The sequence below is a fragment of the Fringilla coelebs genome (assembly GCF_963513975.1).
Source record: "Fringilla coelebs genome assembly, chromosome: 8".
In the NCBI taxonomy this organism is placed as follows: domain Eukaryota; kingdom Metazoa; phylum Chordata; class Aves; order Passeriformes; family Fringillidae; genus Fringilla; species Fringilla coelebs.
In genome coordinates, this window is record NC_140066.1 from 1,808,185 (window position 1) to 1,834,810 (window position 26,626).

The window sequence follows — 26,626 nt, forward strand, 5'->3', positions numbered from 1 at the left end:
GTGTGCATTACTCCGCGCCCCCGCGTGTGCATTACTCCACGTCCCACGTGTGCATTACTCCACGTCCCACGTGTGCATTACTCCACGCCCCACGTGTGCATTACTCCGCGCCCCACGTGTGCATTACTCCGTGCCCCCGCGGGCGTTACTCACGGAGCGCAGGTACTCGGCCAGCAGCTCCTGCAGGGCCTGGCGGATGGCGCTGCACTCGGCGATGATGCGCTCGCGGTGCGAGTCCCGCGTGCACGAGGAGTCGGCCAGCAGCGCCGCCCCGCTGATGATCGCCTCCAGCCGCTGCTCCAGGGACGGCCTCACCTTCTCCTCGTTCACTACCAGAGGATCCAGGACTATCAAATTCTGGGAAAAAAGAAGAGCACAGGTAAGAAAAGTCAGTTCAACGAAGCCGCTGCTTTGTTTTTTACTTGCAGGAACTGCAGTGACATTATGCTTCCCAGATGTGCTGCTAGCCCTTTCCACTGGAAGCATCCAAAATACTTCTGACCATGGCAGATTCCCTTTTCTCTAGTGGGACTACACACAGAGGTCATTTGCACACAAACCCAGGTTCTATCTGCCATTCAGAGTCTCAGACCAGAGCTTAAGCTCTGTTTCAAAGAGGGGTTCAATGCCTATGAACTTTAGTCTTTTAGAGATCAGGAGAACCTCTGGATTTAACTCAGAGCACTGCTAGCTCACAGCTGAGAAAGCTGAGTCAGATTACACACGGAGTCTAGTTCTGCTGATTTTTAGTCTAATCAATCCCACACTGTAGCAGAAAGTCACTGCTGCCACTTTTAACAGGCTTAATATGGGCAAAGATAAAAACTGCAGCTTTTGTTCAACGATTACAAAAACAGACAACTCTTTTGGCTTGATAAAATTAATTACATTTATGTGGCAAGTAAATATTCTAAAGAGAGAGAAAAGGAGACTGTGAGATTTTCATAAAACAGGAAAGTAAGTATATTTGAGCTTCAGCATTTGAAGAAATTTAAACCAGCAATTGTTAATATAACTGAACATCTGAAACTATGTCATTATGGTCCTAGTCTCCAAACCGAGACTCCACATACACCTGTACACCTCTTACACATCTATGGGTGGTTTCAAGCTTTCAGTAGAAATATTAAACAAGAAAACTATGCCAGATACCCTGATAGGGAATTTAGGTAAATCAGAACTTACCTGTGCTTATCCACGATGTGCCAGACTAATTGCAAACTGGAGGATTTGAATTATTTTTTCAGTTTAGATTTAACAAGACAATTTCAGGGACTATGTAACTTAAGCTAGAAATGAAAGTGTTATATGAGAACACCATAAGATAAAAGCTTAAACGGTGAGGCAAGGAGACTTGAGTCACATGCTTGTGTTAGAGATTTGAAACTCTGCCTCCCTCATTCCTGTTAGAGCCCTTATCACCAAGGTGCTCTGGGGTCCCTCACATCTGCCCAAGCTGTGCCACAGGGCCACTCTGCACTGCAGCAGCAGCTTCCCTACAAGCTCCTGTATCTCAAGCAGCCCCTCAATGCCAAGTGTCCACACCTGGCAGCTAGAACACTGAAGTGCTGCTGCAGAAAAAACAGCTTCATTGTCTGGGGAAGACTAAGACACACATGGTGGCCACAGCCAATTATACAATCAGCTGGAAAAATGACTGCCTTCAAATCTCAGCAGATTTGAAGGCAGTCATTCAAACAGAAATGTCCTCCTTTGGGAGACAGTTAGGAGAAAGTTTACACCAAGATGGACAAACAGCACTGGCCAAAAAGCTACTATGGGTTCATCTCTGAATAAAAAAAATCTAGGCAGTAACAGCTGGGAAAACATCATTTCAGACTCTGCCCTACAGATCAAATTCTTCAAATAATTTCATTACTTATTCATAATCAGTACATCTACACAGGAAAGACACAATGAGAAGACACCAGACACACAGGAAGCAGTCTCTGGTGGGTTTGGTTTAACAGGCTGAACAGTGGTCAGCTACTCTGAAGCAGCTCAAAGACTCCAGCATAAGGGAGCATTTAAGAGGAGTAATTAGATCCCTGTTTTCTCCCTCACTGGTCTGATCCAGGAAAGAAAGAGGGCCCATGGGTATGCAGAAACCTGGTTGTGTTTGATGAAGTTCTGGAGTCATCCCAGTGTAACTGCTCAGCTGGATGGCCACGGTCACACAAGGACCAGAGAGCAGCTGAACACACCGACAGAGACTCAGGCACACAGGACCTGCATAATTTTGTGAGAAATCTTTTTGCATTCACAAGATGAAAGACCAGGGAAAGGCATTAGATAACCTGCACCCAATATGCTCTTTTCACAGATCTTACTATGCAATTAAATTTTAAAGTTACAATTTTGTGTTTATTTACAAATGACACAGTAGTTCTAGGGAGCCTTTAAGAGAAATTGTTGAGAATCCACTGATTTAAGAGTTAGCTGCTCTAATTTTACTGGTGGTTTCCTCACCTATAAATCTCTAATAACTTTCACAGTGCCAGCACTGGCAAAGGAAGAAAGATACTGCAAAACATCTAGATACTAGATTGTTGGGTAAGCTCCGAGATACATTTCCACACTATAAACATTTAATGAGATTTGTTCCCACCAGACTATTTACTGCATCAATCTATTTCATGGCACTGTATTTGCAACAGGAAGATAGAGCAAAGGTTATTTCAGGTCCTTAGCCAATAGAACTTTCTGTAAAGCGAGAAAAGTGTAACCATCTAACTCATAAAATCATTTCAGAAGTTAAATGCTTTATAAATTGTGCTTTATCTAACTCACACAGCTTCGATTCCCATTTGTGCTACCTAGGTAAAAATATATTTACAACTTGATAAACAAACAGCTTTTTACAACCATCAGACCTCTATGTTCTTACATTTCCAAGTAAAAACAAATTCAATTCAAAATACTTTTTCCCCCATTTTGTGATCATCCAAAATTTCAAATTTTAGAACAACAATGTTACCGCATTTTAAATAGTACTGCTTACACAGAGTCAAGATTAATTCATCTGCAGTAATAAAAGCAACTCCTTTTGACATTTCTCTTTTTTTTTTTAATTTTTAAGCAATCCAGGGTCTCATATAAGGAATCTCATTTGTCATTCACAGCTACACTATAACATGTTATATATTACTCTTACATGTTTCTTTTTACTTCCATTTATTAGGAAGATAGATTAGGAACTGTAATTTTAAAACCTGTAATGTGCAATTGTAGCCTGCTCCTCTGCAGGGAAAAACCTGTCTGCTTTGACTTTGAGCATGCCAGAGAGGCCTTTTTTGATCAATAAACTGCCACTACAAAATCTGTGTCATGTTTCAATATATTTCTTTAATCTTCCTTTGAAAATTTTAGATAAAAATCTACTACCATCAGTCCTAACATCAGTTATCCTGAAAATGTATCACAGTCGTAGCATTGGGATGCTGAGATCTGCTAAGCCCAAGAATTCACAACCAAAATCACCCATATTTGCAAATGTGTTTAGAAACATACATTCCTTTTGTTGATCTGGGCCTACAGCAGTTACACCCCATGAGGATCATGGTGTGCAGCCTCACCTACAGGAGATCTTTTACCATTTGTGGCAGGACAATGGAGAATTCCACTGGTGAGAGCCACAGCAGCCATGAGAAAAAGGAAAAACTCCATAGAAAAGCTTCAGGTGAGGTCAGTGTCCTGGTTTGAGAAGAAGTAGGGTTTTTTTGGGATGCTGTGGCCAAACCAATAGGTGCTCAGATTTGAATATTGGCACCTGGTGTGGCTACTGAGGACATGGATACGCCTCTGAGAGCACAGGGGGTTAAAAGATGAGAACTCCCGGGGGAAAACTCTTTTGGTTCCAGTCGTGAAAGAGCTGCCCTGCCTGACTCCGGGCTGGGCGGGGGAGGGGAAGCCACGAGACCTGAGTGAGGTGGGCTGGGGCCTGGACAGAGAAGGGAGGAGAAGGCCCTGCAGGATGGAAGGGTGGAGGAACCCTGAGAGACATCAGGCAGCCCCCCCCCCGGAGGAGAGAGAGACAGGGCTGGTGTCTGTGCCTGTGCCACCTTGAGATTTGATAGCATGGCCAGCCGAGAAGGAGAAGGGGAGTGCGGGGAGAAGGTGCTGGCAGGGCAGCCATGGGAGTTCTGCACAGGCCAAGCCTGAGACTTTGAACCCTTTTTTGGATGATGGGAACCTTACAAATGCTGATTCCTCCTGGAGTTGAATGAGAAGAGAGATATAGATGAAACAAGAAGAAATGGGCCACGAGAGAAGTCGAGAAGAATTTTAGGTGGGAGGAGCTGCTAGAGTAGCCTTTGGCTGGACTTTTCTTGTATAGCCATGGACAGAATCACTTTTCCTGTGACACAGAGACTGCATTTAGGGGGGAGGCGATGGCTTGGAGCCAAGAGAGTGCAGTGATGTGAGGTGAAGAGTGGCGGGAACAGAGACGACAGGTGAGGAGGGTGGTGGTGGTGCTCTCCGTGTTCAGAGAAGAGGAAGATCTCTGTTCTCGAGACCCCTCAGCCCCAGGGGGTGAAATCTGGGGGGGACACGTGTCCCAAAGGTGAGAGACTGTGCTTTTTTAGAACTGGGCAAGGCACTCTTGAAAAGGAAAAACCCTAGAAGCAGCTCTGGTCCATGCACAGTGGTGAGAGCACTGGGCATGGAAGGAAGAGGTCACGCTGGCAGATGATGTCCGGGCGGTGCCACGTGTGACAGGGAAACACAAGAGGTTTCAAACGTGTTTCCAGGGGAAGCCCATGGTGAAAGAGAGACTCCTCTCTCCTTGATGAACTGAGAATTGATTATCTAAAGGATGGTGATAGACTGAGAGTTGACGATCTGAAGGGTGGATGTATTGGAAATTTGGTGGAGGGAGGAAGAATGTGACATGTAAGGTTTTCATTCCGAGTTCTGTGTGCTTCTCTTTATATACAGTTGTAGGTTAATAAAGTTTTTCCCCTTTCATTCCTAAGCTGGAGCCTGCTTTGCTCTATTTCTGATCACATCTCACAGCAGACACCAGGGAGGAAGTATTTTCATGGGGGCACTGGCATTGAGCCAGAATCAAACCCTGACAGTCAGGAATAGAGAAAGTGCTGCCTTCCCCCAGGTATTTGCCTAAATAATGGAAGCAGAAATGCAGAGGTGGTGAAATCATATTAGCTATGTCACTTTATGTAATGATAAGCAGCAAATAAAATGAAGTTTCTGAATGGCTCAATTATACAAATTACAGAATGATCCCACTGACACATTCTGGAGACACGGACTCAGCTTGCACGGCAGCAGCTCAAATGCAGCCATGGCAGCAGTGGGCACTGTCAGCTGAGAATCACTTCTGGGCAAAATGAACTCCTGTGCTCTGCCCACTTCCTGCAGGATGTGCCTGTCTCCAGCAGCAGGGACACAACTGCAGCTAACTCTGCCCTCTGTTCGAAGGGAGCCAAATACTGAACACACATGAAGCCTTAAATCCAAACTCCTCTGAAGAAAATGAAATCATTTCAATGAACCATCTCAATGAAATGATTTCAAGTGATACTATTTAGACTAGGACTAAGCAGAGCAACAATCTTCAATGCCTTAAGGCTCATCATTTATGATACCAATATTTATTAAAAAATTAAAAAACTTTTTTCCAAAAATCTTGTAATCTCACATGTTTACGTACCTCAAGCTCATCAAGTGCACTTCCAAGAGTAGCTGTACGAGATGCAGGTTGCTCCACTTTATTTCCAACTCCTTGGGAAGCATTAGAAATTACATTGAGAGCATTCTGTATTTCATTGCAAATTGAATCCTTGCTGGCTGTAAGGGATGCAACATCTGAATGTTCCAAACAAGCTGAACATATTGAATGTAGGAATGCAGAATTTTCCTTCAGGGATACACGTGCTGCAGCAATTTCATCTCGCTGATTGCTGGATTTCAAATCCTGCCAGCAAAAGAACATGCTGTTTATTTCCAAAAGCACTCCAAAACTGACACGTATAAACATTCTTTCATTTCTATCTCTACTCTGCTTAAGGAAACATCAAGTTAAATTCATCAAAGTTTGTGAAAACAGACTGTACCAATAGTTACAACTGAATCATCATTACCTCATGAGAAATGAGCAAAGTATGTGTAAAACAACCACCATTTTTAGTGTGCCTTACAACCAGCACCACGAACTGTCTGTGATTTGTTTGTTTTTAAGCAGTTTTCCTCTGAGAAAACTGCCCTGGAAATTAGCTGTCTTTCCTCCTAGCCATGTCTTTCCTCGGTGGCAATAGAGAAGGACAGAGGTGCACACGGAGTTAAGGCATTCTGTAATTGTTGCATCTGAACAAATTCCCCATGTTTGTTTCCCTGCCCCAGCAGCCTCTGTCTTGAGCACACTGCAGAAAGGAACAGCAGGCCAGGGATACCAATCCTGCACTCCCGAGAAAGGGGAAGCATAGAAGGTGTGGGAATAAAAAACCTGCTTGAGAGAAGCCACCATGAGGTGCTTGAGGGGTCTGCTTCCCCTCTGTCCCTGCTGTCAAAGCACTCAGGGATCTTACCACACCCACCTTGTTCCTCCCTTCTCCCCCCAGACCTCCTTGAAACCCTACAGCAGAAACAAGGGACACCCAGCTTGCCAGAAGTGCCCAGTCCAACTGAACTGTTCCCAGGAATCAGTCATGGGCACTGTTATTTGGACAGCTGAAAGTTACGGACTTTGGAACAACCACGGAGTCCACATGAGGCTGTACTGAGCCTCCTGCCTCATCCTGTTTTACTACAGACCTTTTCCCTTGCTTCTTCTGCATCATGTCCCTTTGAAAAGGAAACTAATAGATATTTGTGAAATGGCTTGGGTGAAGGAGACAGCTAAATTCAGGGGAAAAAAAAAAAAAAGGGAAAATAGCACATCTAAGCCTGTGGCACCAGATTCAAATGATGAGAAGAGGCACAATGAAGAATGAACAAGTAAATGCACACAAAAATTCTCACAGCCTGCCCACAGGCAATCTGAAGTCTAATTATTTTCCTTTGCATTCCATCAGGCTCTATATGCATTATTTACAAAAGCATCACAGTATCCACTTCTCACGGCATGAAGTTTTTAAGTTTATAGCTGAAGAGCATTTGATATTAAATGAACCAGTCCTGTATTTTTAAAATCTCATTTAGTCCAAGATATGCATTGGACACAGGATTGCATCTTACTTCCTCAGGCTAACTTAGAAATCTCGGGGATATAGGAACAAAAATAAACCAAAAGCAAACAAAATGAAAGAGATGTAGTCTTAGGCAGGAGCAGATAATAGTTTAACCAACTGATCATCTGAATCAGAAAACTGTGTTTTCTTCAGTGTATTAACACATAATGCATTTTTCAATTTTTAATAAGCAAATACACAAATGAATCAGCACTGTGCAAGAATGATTTTATTGCCCAGTGTGTTCAAATCCAAACGCTACTGCATCTCCGACGTCAGTAAAGCAGCTACAATTTGTCCAGTGCACTGGACTTGCTCAGAAAAGCAATGTGATTTAAACACTGACTCTGGTTCTAATTAGTGAATCTATCTTTCCTGCAATTATTACAAGACAGCAGACTGCCCTCTTTTCTCCTGTGCTACAAGGAAGCCACAGACGTAGAGACACCATGGAAAGTCAATTCAGCCTAACTGGCTTCTATTATTAACCATTTCTTACTTGGCCACATCATATGCAAACAATCAAACCCATAAGCCTTTAAAAATTACTTTTTCCCTCTAAAACAGTCCTGTCTAACCAGGATTGAGATGATCATAAGAAAACCAAAACTGGTAAACCAGTAGCACAAAGGCAGCAGCAGTCAGTAACAACGTCTGGAAAGGTTCAGTAACATAATGTTTTTGTTTCACACAACACTGTAGAGAGATTCAGAGTCATGGCATTGATAAATTCTCCTACAAAGAGCCCCTGTTTAGTTCAGTAACATGTTAAATTTAAAAAAAAAATGCTCAGACCCCTGAAATTCATCACTACTTTGTTGTTTAGCTGAGCTTGGAGTGTCCCCAAAGAAGCTGTAGAACCGCTATTCCTTTCCATATTGAGGAAACAATTATTCCTTGAGATTTTTCATGTGAAAAAGAAGAAACATCTGATAATCTTAGTCTGAGCTTTTGCATAGATGGACCAAAAAAAACCCCCTAAGATTGAGTGAATTTGCTATCAAAGCTCTTCACATGTGGATTATCAGAAAAATGAACTAGTTCTTTGAAGGAGGAAGTTAGTCTCTACCTGCAGTTCACCCAGCTACTTTACTGCACTTCAGGCTATTTTATTTTTTATTCATGGTTTAGAATTTCTTCTTATTCCAACTTCTCTTTAGACTAGTGGACTATGTCTATACTATACAGACATAAACTATGTTTTTCCACACTAAATCAGTTTTGTCATGTGAGACCAGCTGAGATTAAAGATAATCCCATTTCCAACCACTGCCAATCCAAGAGGCCCACTATAGACATTTCCCCAGGCTGCTGTCCCAGTCCTTCCAGGACATATTTCTGTGTCTTTCTTATATCTGGTTGTCCATGACAAGAATGGAAAATGAATGGATAATCAGAGATTCCCAGCTGTGGATTGTTCCAGCTAAACCCAGTGAAAGGACAAGCAGACTTTTAAGAACTTGAAAAGTACCTTCATTGGTAAGCTTTGACTGCACTACTTCAATAAGGAGAAAAAAGGAGGAAAAAAAAAATCTGTTTCTTATCCCAAATAATACATCTAAGGTCTGACAGCTCAATACACCAGGAAGGCAGCTCCTGCTCACTGAGCATTCCCTTCAGCACAGCTCACGGGGGCTGGCATCACTGTGGGTACAAATCACACTGCTGGATTCTGCAGCAGCCGCAGCTTCACCGTGCACTGCAGTACCCAGCCTGCTCTCTGCAGAGACAGATTTTACTGAACCCAGCTCTGTAGCCAGGAAAAACACAGGCATACAAACCTCCACAATTTCATGCTACTATAGAAATAGGGGACAAAAGCATTCGTTTTTTCATCACAGCTTAAACCTGGGCTTTAGCATTCAGCTTTCAGTCAGAGTGACTGCCAAATTGTACATAGCTGCTGATTCAAAGACCATAATAAAGCTCAAACTCTTCCAAGTGCATTCACGCACTGTTCATCTGGGCAAGGCTCCAGATGATAAATTTCATAAGTATTGTGTCCTTTCCAGTGTAAGAAAGTATCTCAGCAACAAAGCAAGTGAAAAACACCTGGGGGTGACACTGACAGCAGATCTCTCTCAGCCGTGTCAGTTCTGCTGAGGGAACACTGGTTTACACAGGTGTGAGAGCTTGCAGCCCTCAGGGCTCAGCCCAGCCTCAGCTGGGAGCTGCACCCACACCCAGCCCGGGCCCTGCAGCCCCAATTCCACACAGCCTGAGACCTTCAGAGCCTCTCCAAGCCATGCCACAGGGGTGCCAGGCTCCTGGGACCTGCAGTGCCTCCCCAAGGCATGCCACAGGGGTGCCAGGCTCCTGGGACCTTCAGTGCCTCTCCAAGCCATGCCTCAGGGGTGCCAGGCTCCTGGGACCTTCAGTGCTTCTCCAAGCCATGCCACAGGGGTACCAGGTTCCTGGGACCTTCAGTGCCTCTCCAAGCCATGCCACAGGGGTGCCAGGCTCCTGGGACCTTCAGAGCCTCTCCAAGCCATGCCTCAGGGGTGCCAGGCTCCTGGGACCTTCAGTGCCTCTCCAAGCCATGCCACAGGGGTGCCAGGCTCCTGGGACCTTCAGTGCCTCTCCAAGCCATGCCACAGGGGTGCCAGGCTCCTGGGACTTTCAGAGCCTCTCTAAGCCATGCCCCTGGGACCTTCAGTGCCTCCCCAAGCCATGCCACAGGGGTGCCAGGCTCCTGGGACTTTCAGAGCCTCTCTAAGCCATGCCCCTGGGACCTTCAGTGCCTCCCCAAGCCATGCCATAGAGGTGCCAGGCTCCTGGGACCTTCAGTGCCTCTCCAAGCCATGCCACAGGGGTGCCAGGCTCCTGGGACCTTCAGTGCCTCTCCAAGCCATGCCACAGGGGTGCCAGGCTCCTGGGACCCTTCAGCCCGTCTCCAAGCCATGCCACAGGGGTGCCAGGCTCCTGGGACCTTCAGTGCCTCTCCAAGCCATGCCACAGGGGTGCCAGGCTCCTGGGACCCTTCAGCCCGTCTCCAAGCCATGCCACAGGGGTGCCAGGCTCCAGCTCAGCCACAGCTGTCCCTGCCAGTGTGGCCTCCTGAGCTCCAGCTGGCCCCATCCCCAGGGCCCTTCTGAGACAGCCTGGGGCTCTCACCTGACCCACAGCCTGACCTCCCAGCTTGTCCTGGGGGCTGCCTCATCACCCCAAACCTCCCTGAGGACCTGGCTGTGGCTGAGCCCAGCTACCCCAGCTGGCACACTGGCTGCTGCCCATGTCCAGCTGCTGAAGCCCTGCCTCAGGACCTTTTTCACACAAGCATTTCCCATCAGCAGGGATCACCTGGTATCAGCTCCATCAGAAACCTGACCCCGTCTGCTCTACAAAAATGCTCAACTTGCCAAGTTGCAAACAGCATGACCTGGTGGCTCCTTTCTTCCACATAAGGCTTTCAAATACATCTGAACAGATGATGTACACAAGTGACTGTAACCACACAAAAAGGAGACACAAATAAGCACTGGGAAAAACACCAGGCGGAATAAAGGCTTTGTGAGCACAAATGAAACCCCACTAGATGATAGAGCTGCACTGCACTGACCAAAGGTTCCCTTATGTGCATTCACAGGAAGTTAAACACCACTCAGCCTATCCTTACCAAGCATGATCATAGTACCTGTGAGGAATTCCAAGCTAACTTTTTAATAAAAAAGTCTTACCTGGTCTCTAAAGTCATTTTTCCTGACCTGAGAAATCAGAATCAGCAGTTTTTAGTGTCTCATGGTATCACTATACTACAGCATGCACAGGGCACAGAAACACCACATACACACACAGGATACAGAGCAGAACTGTAGGCAGTTTGCATCACATGCATGAATACCCAAAACATCAAGTGTTACAGTAAAAATGCATATCAATGCTACCATAAGCCTTCAGCAATAGCCTCTGTCTCTAAGGCAACTCAGCAGTGTTTATGAAAGCATAGCTGAGAGCAGGCAGGCAAGGGACTCACAGCACTGAGGCTCCCAGCAGAACTCGCCCTCTGTATCAATACCTATGTACTGCTCATCATACAGGAGTGATATGTAATACCACAGAGCAGCAAAGCTACCTCATCCAAAGCCATGACTGGATAACACCCCTGCTCTTGCAATTGACTGATGTTTTCCAAGAATTTGTTGTTCAGACAGGGAAGGATGCAGTTTCTTTTGAAACTGCACGATTTGGTTGCATCAGACTGCAAAACTACTGCACAATATTCTGTCTCCCCCGTGCTCCAGGAACTTCCAGCCCATTTATTGATGTTGGAGCCATCCTTGATGTCACTTCTCTATCTGCTACTTCAGGATCTGGTCCTCCATTCCAATACCCTGCTGTTATCCTGCAGTCTCCTGGATGAAGTAGCTGATTTGGGAAGGTAGCAAAGCAATTTTTTCCCTGTAAGAATTAATATATAGCTCACAAAGGTTTTCACCTAGTACAGCTACAGTCACATTTGTCACCAGTGAGGTTGCCTAGAACTAGAGCAGGAAGCATTCATCAAAGAGAGGGCTCAGAAGGTAGGAACCTCCAGAAGGTCTTATCACATCTGGAAGCTTTAACTAAGCTGTTACAGCTTTCAAGAAATATTCTGGCCTAGACTTTGTTCAAAGGAAGATGACTCACTGAAAAATGCAGCAGAATGGCCTTCATCCACAACTATATTTTCCCCATGGTTTTATTAAACTCTTACAATACCATACGTGACTATTTTACTTGCTTCTTTTCTGAGGTTTTAAAATTAGAAGGGATTTGGGGATGTTTATTGGATTGAAAACTTGCTTCATTCTCTGCCTTAGTGGCAGTAGGCTACTTACAAACAGCCTAAGTAAATTATTACTGCTGACAGGTCACTTCATACAGGGTCCACAACCAATTTCACTGATACAGTTTAACAGACAATAAACAACTCTTTCACATTTAGCCTGTTTGAGTCATCTTTTTATATAAGTGATCATGCCAGAACATATTACAGGTGCCACAAGAGTTCAGCATCTCTTCTCCAGTATCAGCTGAAGTTCCCCCAGGTATAAGTTTCTCTTGCTGTCAAGCAGAACATAGTTCAGTTTTCCTAAATTTATTATCTTATTATGAAAGATGGGAAATCATCAACAATAAACAGGTACAGGACTCATACAAGGCAGTCTGTTCTACCTGCTCTTTCCTCACAGACTATATACTCAAAAAATCCTCATGGCTTTTGCCCCTATTCTTCTGTCAAACTCCAGGTAAACTCTTTTTATTATTAATTATAAATACTTCTGAAATATTTCCAATCTACTTTTGTTTTTTCTAATTAAAAAACCCCACAACTAAAACAGGCTGAATCAAGTGACCCAGTGGCAGCCTCCTGCAGCCCAAGAAGCACCCAACCCAAAGTGCAGGGAATATGAAGTGTTAGAACCCAACCCAAAGTGCAGGGAATAGGAAGTGTCAGAACCCAATCCAAAGTGCAGGGAATAGGAAGTGTCAGCCCCAGCCAAAAGTGCAGGGAATATGAAGTGTCAGAACCCAACCCAAAGTGCAGGGAATGTGAAGTGCCAGCCCCCAACCCAAAGTGCAGGGAATATGAAGTGCCAGCCCCCAACCCAAAGTGCAGGGAATAGGAAGTGTCAGCCCCAGCCAAAAGTGCAGGGAATAGGAAGTGTTAGAACCCAACCCAAAGTGCAGGGAATATGAAGTGCCAGCCCCCAACCCAAAGTGCAGGGAATAGGAAGTGTTAGAACCCAACCCAAAGTGCAGGGAATATGAAGTGTCAGAACCCAACCCAAAGTGCAGGGAATATGAAGTGTTAGAACCCAACCCAAAGTGCAGGGAATATGAAGTGTCAGAACCCAACCCAAAGTGCAGGGAATATGAAGTGTCAGAACCCAACCCAAAGTGCAGGGAATATGAAGTGTCAGAACCCAACCCAAAGTGCAGGGAATATGAAGTGTCAGAACCCAACCCAAAGTGCAGGGAATATGAAGTTCCACCCCCAACCCAAAGTGCAGGGAATATGAAGTGCCACCCCCAGCCCAAAGTGCAGGGAATATGAAGTGTCCCCAACGTGCAGCCACGTCCGACTGACGCGGATGGAGCGCGTCACTCAAGCAAACAGCACTGAAGTGCTAATCCATCAAAACAAGCTTATTAGCATTACCAATCTCAGCAATGTTAGCAGCAGGGTTTGTTTTCACTGCTCAGCTGAAACTGCAAAATGAGCTGGTTTCAAGTATTTATCATGGACAATCCCTTTTTTTTTTCCTGTATATTAATTTAAGTTTTTAAATTTTGTTTTCTGCATACCTTGCAAACACTTCCAGAACAGAAACTCAGAGCAAGAAAGAAGCAGCCATTAAGCCCTTGAGCTCTGAACTGAATGTTAATGCATTATATGTGATAGATTTAATACAGAACTGAGAATAAATGACTTCCAGCAGCTGCACTCTAGACCTATAAATTGCTGTGAGTACTACAAAATCCATACAGAGGAAGAACAACTGTATAATTTATAGCATCAGTATGTGTCAAGAAATGCTGCAAATACAGAACTTGATTTCTTCCTTTTAACATCCCTATTAAAATTAGACATTATCCTTACATAGATTCCATTTAGATTAGAAATTTTATTCATCTTCCCTGGTGGCACATCGACACAGAACACCATTTAATTCTTACCACTGTTACACTCAATTCAAAAAGTATAAACACCAAAAGAGTTTGATAAAATAAACACGTAAAAAGCTAAGGATTAGCTTGTGTTTTACATAGCAAGTGCTCTGGGAAGATGAGAAAAGGGCAGTACTCTGATGAGACTGTTTATATTGCACAGCAGGCATATGCCACAAGACCCACAGCAGCAAACCTGAGGAGCAAAGGTGGGCACAGCTGGATTTTCCTCAAGCTGCATCCTGACCAACAGTACTGACAGGCACCATGTCCCACAGTCCTATTCCTCCTGATGCTTCAGAGGATTTTGCAATCCCTTCACAGCACAGTGACCAGCCTGAGAGTTTGACCCAATGTACTGGAAATACAGAACAGGAGCCATAAAAATGGAATAAACTGTAACCAGTATCTACAAACTGCAAAATGTCATTCATTTTATGGAAACACCCCTAAGTTCTGGGTCCCAAATTCACATATCCCCTCAAGAGCTATACATGGTTGCTAATTTTTGGACACCAAACGAGGGATTGTTAAGGGATGAACCAGATCTGAATTTTTCACTAAGGAAAATACCTTCCATCAGCTTGTGCATGCAAATCAGCAAAGGGGGAAAAGTAAAGTTCTGACATTTTCCAGTCAACAGACACCGTAACAGTTGTTTTTATTAAAAGAAACAAACAGATACACACACACCACAATGAACATCCTTATTAACACAAGCAATTTCAAAATCCATGGAGCCACAAGGATTCTGTTTTGCTGAAGTCATAACAAATAGCTCCAGGACTGAGATCAGTATGGGCCTGGTAAATTTATTACCTTAAGAGACTACTGTCTGTTAACAGAGGTTCAAACCTCCAGTTTAAATTATAAGTCAGCTTCAAACTTTTATAGTTGAACTGACCCAAGTTTAACAGTTTAATTGAGTCAAAGACTTCCAGGTGTCCCCAAAGTGCATTTTTTATGTAGCAGTAAAGTTGGCAAAGGCTGTTTTCTTGATCTCTAAATAGGTAAGAAATCAGGAGTTCAAGTCCCATGAAAAAATCTAGCTAAAGAATACTGGTCTGAAATAAGGCATTTCATTACAAATTTGTTGCAGAAAGTCAGAAGTTTCAATACATAATTTCCATTTTCCTAAAATGAATGAATGCCCTACCAGAGGTTCAGTCACATGAAAGCCCTTCAAACTGGTCAGAACTCAGCCTTACCCCTGTGTCAGACACACAACACGAAAAACAAAGCCTGTATTTGTATTATCTCACATGGCATTATTTTAATAGATCTCCCCTCCATCCCCTCTCCACACAGAACTTCAAATTCCAGTAAAGTTAGGAGAAACTTAATAAAGAAAAAAATTGCATGTGAGGAATTAAGTCTGGAAAAAAAACATTGGCTTACTCTGCACTGACTTGTTTAACATTTTCCATTACAAAACCCCTGCTTTCACCTGTTCTCAATTTTGACAAATTAATAGGCTAGGCTAAAACTTCTCACATCAGATCTTTCAAGAGAGCTGTTGATTTTTCCTTACTTGATGGGTTTTTTTTGTTCAGAGAAAACAGGGGCTCAAGCACTTTCAGGTTAAAGGCTAAGGAAAGCATTCTCCCCATGTTAATAAAGCCTGAGCAGTATTTTCTGGAGAAAATACACTATTTGCAGGGGTTTTTGAAACAATTGATTTGCTTCCTTTGATATCATCTGCAGTTGAAATAGCAACAATAAAGATAAAGCACAAAACACTACAGAGTAATGGTCAGAGAGAAGAGAACTCAGGATCCATGGTTCTGGGAGACAGCTCTGACAGGACACACAAGGTGAAGAAGCAGAAGAAGTATCCCCAGCTCTTCCCTATTTGTTTTGTCCAACTGAGAATACTGCTTAACTTTAACTCTGTGTCAGAAACTCAATGTGGAAAAGCAATTTTCTCTAAATTGGTTTTAAAAACTCTTCTTAAAGAAAGTAAGTTATTCCTCCCTACTAATTATAAGCCTTGGTAGTGAAGCAATCACATACTATTCTTCCAATTACTCACTCAGTGCAAAGCTTGGCTATTTTGCACAGAACTAAAGCAAAATTGTACAGAATTAAAGCAATTCTCTTTAATTGCCACATTAAAGTCTTTGGAGGCCCGATGGTTTGCAGTCTGCAAGCTCTTCTGTTTTTTCTGCCTGCATCCCACCAAAGCCTATTCCCCAGCAGGCACGTTTCTTACCCCTCACCTGATGATTTACAGTCCTCTGGCCAAACGTTGGCCAGTGCTGAGGAGTGCCCCTGTGCTGCTGCTCCTGGGCAGCTCTGTGCACAGCACCTCCCTGCTGAGCCTGGGGGAGGAGAGGCTCCACACTGATGTGGGCACATCACACAGCAGCAGCTTCTCCACTCTCACCAGACATTGCCTAAAAGAGAGATTTCCTCCAGCCCTCCCAGATACCCCACATGCTCTCAAGAATAAGAGACTGTCAGACCTTGCACCCAAATCATATCAAAAATTGAGGGGAAAAATACTTATAGAGAAGAGACTAAGGAGGAAGAGAACATGGATGAAAAGCAAGTTACAGAGCAGGAATGTGACATGAAGGTAAGAGGTCGGGGACTCCTTCAAGGCACCAAGCAGAAGGAAGAGCAGGCATGGCAGAGCAGTACACATGGCCACCCTGCCCTGGGGTTCCAGATTGCAAGGCCAGATGTATTCTATCGCCATCTGTTTGGCAGTTGTCTGGTGTCAAGTGGGCAATTCTCCTTATCTCTCTTCCTGAGTGATCATAATCAGGGTCCCTCAGCAGGGAACATCTGCTGATAAGGGGCTATTGAATGTCACCACATGGCTGATAAGAACTATAACATCCCACTGTGAGATGCTCCGCCCAGAGGGAGGAGCCAAGCATTCCTACCCAGATATAATCTGGAGATTCTGACACACCAGCACAGCTCTTCTGCACTGGACTCCCCAGAGGAACAGCAGCTGCTTCTACTTCCATGATCTGTGGAGGAAGAATGCACCCCTTTCCCACAGGACTGCCCTGCTCCAACAGAACCACCCTGACACTCCAGGAGGACTGCAGCCCCTTTTCCAACTGGACTGCTACCAACACCCTGACCCACAGGGTGTCAGGTCATGTTCTGACTCTGACAGTGTTGTTCTGGTGTATTGCATTGTTTTATTTTACCCTTTTATTTTTTCCCCTTCCCTATTAAAGAACTGTTATTTCCTGCTCCCATGTTTTTGCCTGAGAGCCCCTTATTTAAAGTTCATAGCAATTGGGAGGGGTGGGGAGGGTTTGCATTCTCCATTTCAGGGGAGGCTCCTGTCTCCTTTAGCAGGCACCTGTCTTTCCAAACCAAGACACCTGGGCAGCCCAAGATCCTCTCGGGGCATGGGACCTGACAGGTGAGCACAGCAGCCCCTCCTGCCCAGGAGGAGAAAGGCATTCCAACATCCCCAAGTCACAGAACACAGAGCTCAGCTTCTCTGTCCCACCTCCCTCTGCACAAGACTCTCTTTGTCTCTCCAGCCGTGTGTCAAAGAAGAAAACAACATTTGGTAGACAGGAACAGAGGTCAGCACCCAGCACTGAAACTCCTCCCAGAGGATAACCTTGTGTTTTAGATATCACCATTAGCAAAACAAGGCTAAGAAAATCAGCCTGTGCAGTACCAGATTTCCCAAGACCAAATAATTTCTCACATGCAGGACTTAAATACTTTTTTTTTCCCATTTCATATAGAAACTTAGCTTCATGTGTCCAGCAAGGGCTGGATGCTCAAGCATCAGGACTTTGTGCCACTGAGAGCTCCTCACAAGCAGCCACTCCTCTGAGATGAATCCCACATTACCAATGATCCCATCATTTTCCAGTGTCACAATCTGATTAAACACTGATTAAATCAAAAACTTTCTCGAGCCAGGTGGGAAGTACTACATGAGCCTTTGCAAACAATGTGAGTAAATGACCACAACATAAACATCAAAGCCTTCTTCTCTATTTCTGGATCTGTTTTTTACGAGTTCACTCAGACATTTCTTTCATTGACTAGCTAAGTATTGCCCAATTAGTTTAAATGTAATTACCTTCCTCTCATTACAGTATCAAGTCTTTTGTTTGCAGCACACTCACAAATTCCAAGGCTTACAAGTATCTATAGTGCTTTTCACTTACAATTCTGGACAAGTGTTGTAATTTCTCGGGCTGCTGAGACATATCATCTTATAGTTTCAGGACTGTGAATCTCATTTATATAAAAACTGCAGTAGAGTTCTTTTGTCTTGTAAAGTTTATTTAACATGAAAATAACCTTTCTGAAATGTTTCCTTTCTTCTAGATCATTCTTGTGACATATTAATGCAGCATTAAAACTTTTTTCATAAGACAATACCTCACTGTTAAAATGATAAATCACACTCAATGACTACCTAATCAATTTACTTTTTAGATTATTATTAGAACATCGTTTCTGAAAAGTGAACAGAATTTTTAAAAAGTGCAATCCTTCAGAGACCTGATCTTCAAAACTAAGAAGCATAACTGCCACCTGAAAGGGAACAAATCTTTTGTATTCCATTATAATAGTCAATTTTTGCACAATATTGAAGACATTATTCTTGCTCAGGGAAAAAGTTCCACCATTTTTAACATAAATTTCTTTCAGCAGGAATGTGAGATGAGCTGTGTATCTGTATATTTTAAAAGTAAGTTTCCTGGATGTCCTCTCGCAGCAGATTTGAAGTTTGTGGCCCACTCAGAGCTAATGCTGCAGAATCAGAGTAAGAGCAGAGGTGAAGGATGTCCCTCCTGCAGCTGGCTGAGGGATTGAGAGCAGCAGCCAGGGCCAGAGCCTCAGCACACTGGCACTGGGGACCAGCAGGAGTGCCACAGGGATCAGCAGCAGCTCATGTCCTTCACAGGTAAGGGAAACGTGGCAAGGGGCACATAAACAGGGGAACCATCACCCCAGCCACACATTCAGCATCATGTTCTCACCATCAGGCCAGGGAGAAAGGAATGGAATAGGTGGGAGCAGGAAGGGCTTGGGACTGCAGCAAGCTTTGCTAAAGAAGGCTTGCTAAACATCTCAGGATGTCAATAATGGTAACAAAATAAGTATCACTCCTTTCAAGTTACAGAAATGGAAGCACAGCAGCTGGCACAGGAGCACCTAATGGAGAAGGAAGGACCCAAAGAGCAGGGCAGCCAGGCAGGCTCTGCCAGCCCCCAGCCTGCCTGGAGGCTCCCCCAGGCACAGAGCACTCACCCCCAGCCTGGGACAGGACTGGGGAAAGGGCCACAACACCCTGCAGCCACCCTCCTGCCAAGGCAAACAGTCCTTCCCTCCAAGCACTTCTCACTCTAAGCAAACACCACTGAAAACTACCCCTATCTATCTCATTCTAAGCCATCAAACTACCCCTAGCTCATTCTAAACCACCAAACTACCCCTGTCTTGTTCTAAGCCATACCCCTATCTCATTCTAAACTATCAAACTACCCCTGTCTCATTCTAAGCCATCAAACTACTCCTATCTCATTCTAAGCCACATGTACTTCCTGCCATTGGTCTTGGTTTGTTTTAGAGTGTGTTTTATTCTACTCGAGGCTTTTTGGTCATTTTGGCTTGGGTTGCTTGGGTTTTTTAGAAACCATCCTCTGAAACCAAATAAATTTGTTCCAAAATTGCCCAAGTCTTCAATATCATTTTAATGTTCTTCATCATACGTTCTCTCTACAGAATTATCACCAAACTGGAATATTAGGAAAGTGTAGCATGGACAACATTCTCCTGTTAAACTGGCAGTCATATACTAACAGCAACAACAAGAAAAGAACCACCCAAAAAAGCTATTTAACAAGTGCATACACCTGCATTCTGTATGCTTACTCTTCTTACAGCACCCACACAGCAGCTGTGGCATGTCTGTTATTAACTATTTTTTCCTGCTTCTTAGACACTCTTCTTCCAACTTAAGACAAAAATAATTTGTCCTTGTTAAGCAGTCACAGAATGACAACTCCTAGATTTAAAATCAGTCTCATCAATCACTTCAGCAGAAAAATGCCCCAAATTCAAAACATTTGAAATTCTATTGAGCAGTGTATTAAACAACTGGCCCTGAAAACTCAGGTTTGTGAAAGTCACTGAAGTGTGTTCACATCTGCTGCTGATTCAGCCTGTTAATGCCACAGTAATAGAAAACTGCCAAAAAGCCAACCACATAATAACAGTTGCCCTGGAAAACAATTTTGGTAATTACAGTCTTCTCAGATAATCAAGTAAAAAGCAATTTACAATCTCTATAAGATGATTTTTTCCTAACATAACAAAATTATTTCCATATAGCACTTGGATGTTGCATTCAATAGGTGCTACATTGCAAGAAACTTCCTGATCATTCATGACCATTTACAGTAATTACACAATAAGCAGCAAAGCAAAAATACACATTTTATCTGACCTGGCTAAACTTGCAGTTTTATTAAGCTACAAGAACAGTGGTGTAAGTGCATATACATGCCAGAGGAAAGGCAATCAGCATGGAAAACTACACAGCAGATTAGCAGCATACTGTATGATAAGGGGAACAAAGCTCCTTATCTGTGCACCTGCAGTGTCCAGGCACCTGTCCCTCACTGGCTGCTGCACCAGTGGGGAGCTCTGCAGAGTGCCTGGGCACAGAGACCCCACCAGAGAAACTTCTGGGCCACAGTGGCTGTGCAAGAGACTTCAGTTGTGCTGTAAGCTTGGAAGAACTGCAACACTCCCTACTGCCCTCTGGAAATAATGGGACAATGATCCTTACTCCCAAATGAGGCTGCTTAACTTCCCCAACACGGACTGCAGATCTCCTCCTCCTTCCCCTGAGAGCACCACAGTGTGCAAAACCTTGCTAACAACATTAGCCCTTCAGTGAAACCTACAGGGACTAATTAGAAGCTTCTGGAAAGTTTTGCAGAGGGGCAGCTCCAAAAAGCCCTGTATTCTGTCTAAAATATGCCTGTTGTTCCCTCACCAAAAAATCATCTGGAATGAAAGATCCCCAAACTCCAGGTTGCTCCAAGTGGGACACGGGTGAGGTGAATGCTGGAGAACCACGGAGAGCTCTGACCTCCAACACCCGAGTAATTTCTCTTCTGATTAGAAGAGGTGCTAGACTGAAGGAACCACCCAGAACCCTTCTGGGAGGTGGAAACCCAGACTGAAACAATGCCTGCCTTGCTCCATGTTTCCCCAAACTTTCACTTCTCAATGTTCTTTACTGTTATAGAACAGGAGAAAATGAGAACTTCAGAGGATAAATCAGTAACAGAAGTTTTAGCTACTTTTGATGTGAAAAAAACCTGCTTCAAAAATGCATTAATTCACCTCTGAAAGACAACAAACCCAAAAGATGAATGTGATTGCTCTCTTGCTCTTTGTAAGAGTTCCTTACCAATACACAGAGCAATGTCCTGGCCTATTGGTCCCTGTCAAGCTCAGACTCAGTTCCCACACACAGGGCACCAGTCCAGGAGAAACTGAAGAGGGTGACTAAGCTTTTAATCACTGAGCTGGAAACAATACCAGCCACAGCATGACCTTCAAACGAGGATTAATTTGTCTTCAAAGAACTGACCCAAACTTTACCATTAGCTTAAGTAATTTATTTGGCAGTTCCTCTCCAGGGAGAGGTACAGAATTTTCCCACAGCCTATCTATTTATCCATTAAGACTGGGGAAAACTCTTGCAAAGCCATTAAAACTCATTCTCTTCTTTCTGCAAGGAGCATTTTTTAGAAATAAGTTTTCTGTAAGATAACAAAGGGACCTGATTCATGAGGTACTTTGTGCCTACTCACTACTGAGATCAGCTCTTACTCAGGCTCTGATTCAGCACAAGCCCACAGAAGCCTCTCTAAAACATCAGTGGCACCACCAGCCTCCATGGGACTAGAGACACACCTGCTGTTTCATTCAAAAGAATTCTGCTGTGGGAGTTGGTAGACTAATAAATGGGCAGACTGCAGTAGGACAGAGAACAGCTGTTGTGTGTCATCTCTAATCATCAGAAAAAAGTAAGATTTGAATGTCTGGACTTCAAACAAAGGCCCCATCCACTGCTATCAAATCCTTGGACTGTACAGTTCATCAAATACCATATGTCAAAAGTCAAATACTCCAATAAAGTCTTCCTAGTCAGCAAGGAATCCTAAAAGAAAATTCATTCTATCACTTAGATGGATTTCTCAGAATTTCCCAGATTCTTCTGTTTTAGAAAAGGTTAAATATTTTATTTTTGTAAAGGAATGCAAGGCTTCAAATTGATAGCTGACACAAACCACAAAGCAAACAGCTCATTAGAAATACCACAGGTAACAAGTTTATCATCTTTCTGTTGTTCAGTCAATAAAGAAAAACAGACATTTAACTGAAAAGAATAGAGGCATTCGCTTTTCAGGAGCAGACAATTCATGCCACCAGTTATGAGAAAGCCAAGAACCAAATGATCACAATATGGTGTAGTTAACACAGCCAACAAATCAAAGCAGCCTGTCTGGTTTATAAAAAAACCCAGAAATAGTCAAAATTAAACTGCCTTATTTTCTACTTTCCACATGAGTGCTCTGGATCTCCAGTTCTTACAGCCAGAGATCCCTTTTTTGTCAGGATTATGGCTGTACACACTTGCACCAATAGATGAACTTCTGTAGCACTCACTAGCTCTGTAAGCCTTTCTGATACCTCTCTGCTTGCAGTTCAAGGAGGATAACTGTTAGGATAATAGCTACACATAACTACTTCTCTATTTATGTCATCCACAGTTCTCTACATCACACAGATGTGTGCTTTGAGGAATATTATACTTTTGTATTTGCAGTTTACTATCACAGTAAAGGTCAAATAGAGAAGCTACAGTTGACTAAATCACATTATGCTACTGTTTCATTAAGAAGTTTGATGCACAGTCATGCTGCAATGAATTACTCACAATATTAAATCATTGAAGAAAAAAAAAGCCGTACTATACTCAGAAATATTCCACTGGGTAACCAGCTGAAAAAAATACATTTAGTAACTCATTTCATCTCCATTTTAAGTCAGAGAACTTCTGAACAGTTCCGTTTTCTCAGTTTCATTATCAAAAATATTTGCTAAGGACAGTCAGTAAAAAGATTTCATTTGTTGCAGCAGCTTCAGTGCCAAGCAAAACCTCACATGAATGAATAAACAGGTGAAGTCCACAGAGGAGGAGTGCCATTATTAATCAGGCTAAGTACAAATAATGAAGCTACTACATCCAGGAGACATCAACACTTGGTTATACAAAGATATAGCACTCTCCCATACTGCTGCTGTACAATTGAGACAAACTTGAAGGAATTTAGAGATTTTAGAGGAGATGAGGTTTTAGTTCGAGATAAGCCTTATTGGAGTTAATTGAAATAAATGGGGAGGCCTTGATGAAGTTAGGAGTTAGTAGTTAACTAATAACTGATTGCTTGTCAACACAATGTTTGGTGAGCTGGCTTTTTAATGAAGAATATAGAAACTGATAAACAGCTCTTAGGAGCATAAGACAATTGTGGGCCTCCTCTGTTCTGAAACCAACTGAGGACAGGGAATGGGAGTTGTACCAAGGGTTCATTTGTAATATTTGCATTGAAAAGGTAGAAAGGTCAGAACGAGGAAGACTTCATTTACTTCCTCATTCTGGGACCCCTTCCCATGAAAGGGACCACCCACCCATTTCGGGGAACAAACTGCGCATGCTTAATGGCTTTGGAACTAATTACCATTGGGATGGGATGTACCTAAGGTATGGATATGCATTTGTATTGTGGGTACTCAATGCTTGCATAGATAAAAGGACTCTGGAATCACCTGTAAATGGCAGTGTGTGTTTGGGAGCTATCCCACAATAAACACACACTTTCTAGCTTTAAACTGTCAGAGAGTTTTTGGATATCGGTACTAGATCAATATCCATATGGGGAATGGGATGTACCAAAGGTATGGATATGCATTTGTATTGTGGGTATACTCAATACCTGTATAGATAAAAGGGCTCTGTGATCACCTGCAAATGGCAGTGTGTGTTTGGGAGCTATCCCACAATAAACACACACTTTCTAGCTTTAAACCGGTAGAGAGTTTTCGTCCGTCACAGTTGGATATTGGTACTAGATCAATAGCCATATTTTTTAATAAATCACAATGACTGGGATTGCACTGAGCAGCAGAAGCAGCACATGCCCCAGTCCTGCCCTGCTCACCACCCCCCAAGCTCCTTGCTGTCCAGGAGGAGCTGCAGCTCTGCACAGTGATTCTCAGGGGGATGCACATCACTGGCACCAATCACACCAAGAGCTGGGTGTGCTGCACCTTGGAGCTGTTCAGTCTGCACTAACCAATCCCACTGGAAACGCCTCAGGGCCACCTCAGTTCAGCACCAGGGTGGCACCCACAGGTGCCCACCTCCAAACCAACCTCAGCACAGCTCTCACCAGCTGCTGCCCCGTTCACCTTCCCTGGGTGGATCAGGGACTGTGTGCCCTCTCCAAAGGACAAGCTCTGCTTCTCCACCAGGGACTGCTGCTCCTCCTGCAGCCCCATCTGCTCTAGCTGCTGCCCCGTGGAGCAAAACCCCTGTGGGTGACAGCTGCTGCTGCTTTCTGCATTCAGGCTACACACCCCATGCACACAGGATGCCTTTGGACTCTCACATTTTACTCTGCCATGGTACAGGTTTGCTTCGTTTTGTCCTTCAGCAAAATAAAAAGGATGCCTCTGGAGAAACATGGCTTGGGCAAACACGGAGTGACCTATGACAAACAGTCACACTGGGGGAAATTGAGAGAAAAAGACCAAACGGATTCATCATCAAAAATTTCCTTCCCTTCTCAGGAGAATGAAGGTACCCTATTAAAAACAGAAACTCTGTCAGATACTAGAACTAAATATAAAAGAGCAAGTCAAACACATAAAGGACAAAAATCAACAATAGCAAAACATTTTTAAAAAATTGAATTAACAACAGATACCAAACACTGCAAGAAAAGTTCTGGAAACATTGATAGAATGGGAGGAAGTTGAAATAAATGCTGGAGCAGTAAAGAGAAATCTCTAGAGTCAGAGTCCTGTTTGAAAGATAAGAAGTTCACTGCATTTTTTTTTCCTAGACATTACTTCAAAGATCAGTTGCAATCATAACTTAAAAACAAGAAAGAATGTAAGATTTCAGATTAATACTGGAAAAGAACACATTGACGAATACTTAAGACAACCTGGTATGTTTCAAATTGCCTAAGCCTGTTTGTTTCATCCCATCTTACCCTGATCAAGCCTGAGAGTTGCAAGTGATTCACCTGGGACCCTGCTGGAATACTGATGAGGTAATTAGAAAACTAGGAAAAAATAATGTATCCTTAAAGTGAAGAGGAGGGGAAAGGGGAAAACAAGGAAGAGCCATGGAATTGAAGTCTAACTATAACTCTTAAAAGAAAAATCCAGTGCAATCACAGAAAAAGAAAACTGAAAGTAAGTTACACTAATTTGGGGTGGATCAAGCAATCTCCTTTCTTTCTCTAACAGGACCAGGGAGTGTGACTAAAAGGAGATGGCAATAATGTATGTCACTTCTCCAGCATGGCTTTTAACTCCATGACAAGTGAGGTTCAGGAAGCAGGTTCAAAGAACATGGTCTAAATGAAATTAGTGTAAAGATTGTACAAAAACATCAGCAGGGAAAATATCCTGGAATAGACAATGAGGGAGCACAATCAAACAGAAATATGTATTAAATTAAGGCTCATCAGGACTTTTTTCTGCAACTGGAAAATACCCTAAATGTTCTCCACCAAGGTTATGAAAAAGAGAGAAAGCTGAAAGAGAAGAAGATTGCAAAGGGCAAGATGAAAACTGCAACAGTCTCAATAACTAGCATAAGCAGACCTGCACCTAAAAGCAATTTAAAAACACACATTTCAACATGCACAAATGCCTATACTCAAATTGGAAAAAACAAACTGCTGGCTATATTGCAGTCCTACAAAAAAAGAACCACAACAGAGAATTCACATCTTAATGCAATGGAAACATCCTGTTCTGTTTTAAATCCATCTCCAATTCTGCCTGAAACAAAAAACATTGAAGAGAAGTGAATTAAAAGATTGCAGGCTGTAGAAACATCTGGTTACCTTTGATCATCTTTAACAATGATAAATCCACAGCTGAAGTGATGTGGAACAGTTGTGGGCACTACAAACCCTGCTCTCTGCCGCTGTGAAAAACTCTTTCCAAACAAGAGGGGAGGAGACACATACAAGACTCTTCAAAAAAGAGCACTCGGATCAAGAGAAATGAAGAAACTGAGGCTGCAAAGAAAAAAATTTACAAAAATTGTGGATCATTTTTGAATATATAAAAAGGAATCGAATCATCTGTTCTTTGTGGACAGGAGAAAAGAAAAAACACAAATATTTAAATGGGAGGAAGAAAAGCAAATAAAGGGGAAATACTTTAACAAGAAGGATAGGGAAATACCAGTACAGATAGCCCTGAGAAGTTGCAGCACACATAGGGATGGACATTCCACACAAAAAAACCCCAACTGTTGAAATTGCTCTCTCATACATAGTTCTGGTTTGGGATGCATGGATTCTGCAAGACTTCCTGTGCTCCTTTCACACCTACTTTTCTGATTCTATGAACACACCTTTTGAAGCATAATAAATATCACAACTCTCCACCAGACTAAGCAAAGATAGATTTCACAGCTAGTACAGAAGGAAATGTGTCTGACTAACAGAAGAGAG

At 43.2% G+C, this 26,626-nt stretch overlaps 1 protein-coding gene across 6 annotated transcripts in view; it reads right to left on the reverse strand.

Moving 5' to 3' along the window:
- The window catches only part of CTNNA3 (catenin alpha 3), a 418,277-nt gene that overhangs the window by 330,976 nt on the left and 60,675 nt on the right, over window positions 1-26,626 (reverse strand). For all 6 annotated transcript variants that reach the window (XR_014616365.1, XR_014616366.1, XM_084210853.1 and 3 more), the window contains exons 6-7: window positions 5,675-5,938; window positions 154-357 (exon numbers count right to left, since the gene is read on the reverse strand). Coding sequence is in view for 4 of the 6 variants with exons in the window: in XM_084210853.1 (XP_084066979.1) it covers window positions 154-357; window positions 5,675-5,938 (468 nt within the window). In the remaining 2 variants the exon portion in view is untranslated. The remainder of the gene's footprint in view (window positions 1-153; window positions 358-5,674; window positions 5,939-26,626) is intronic.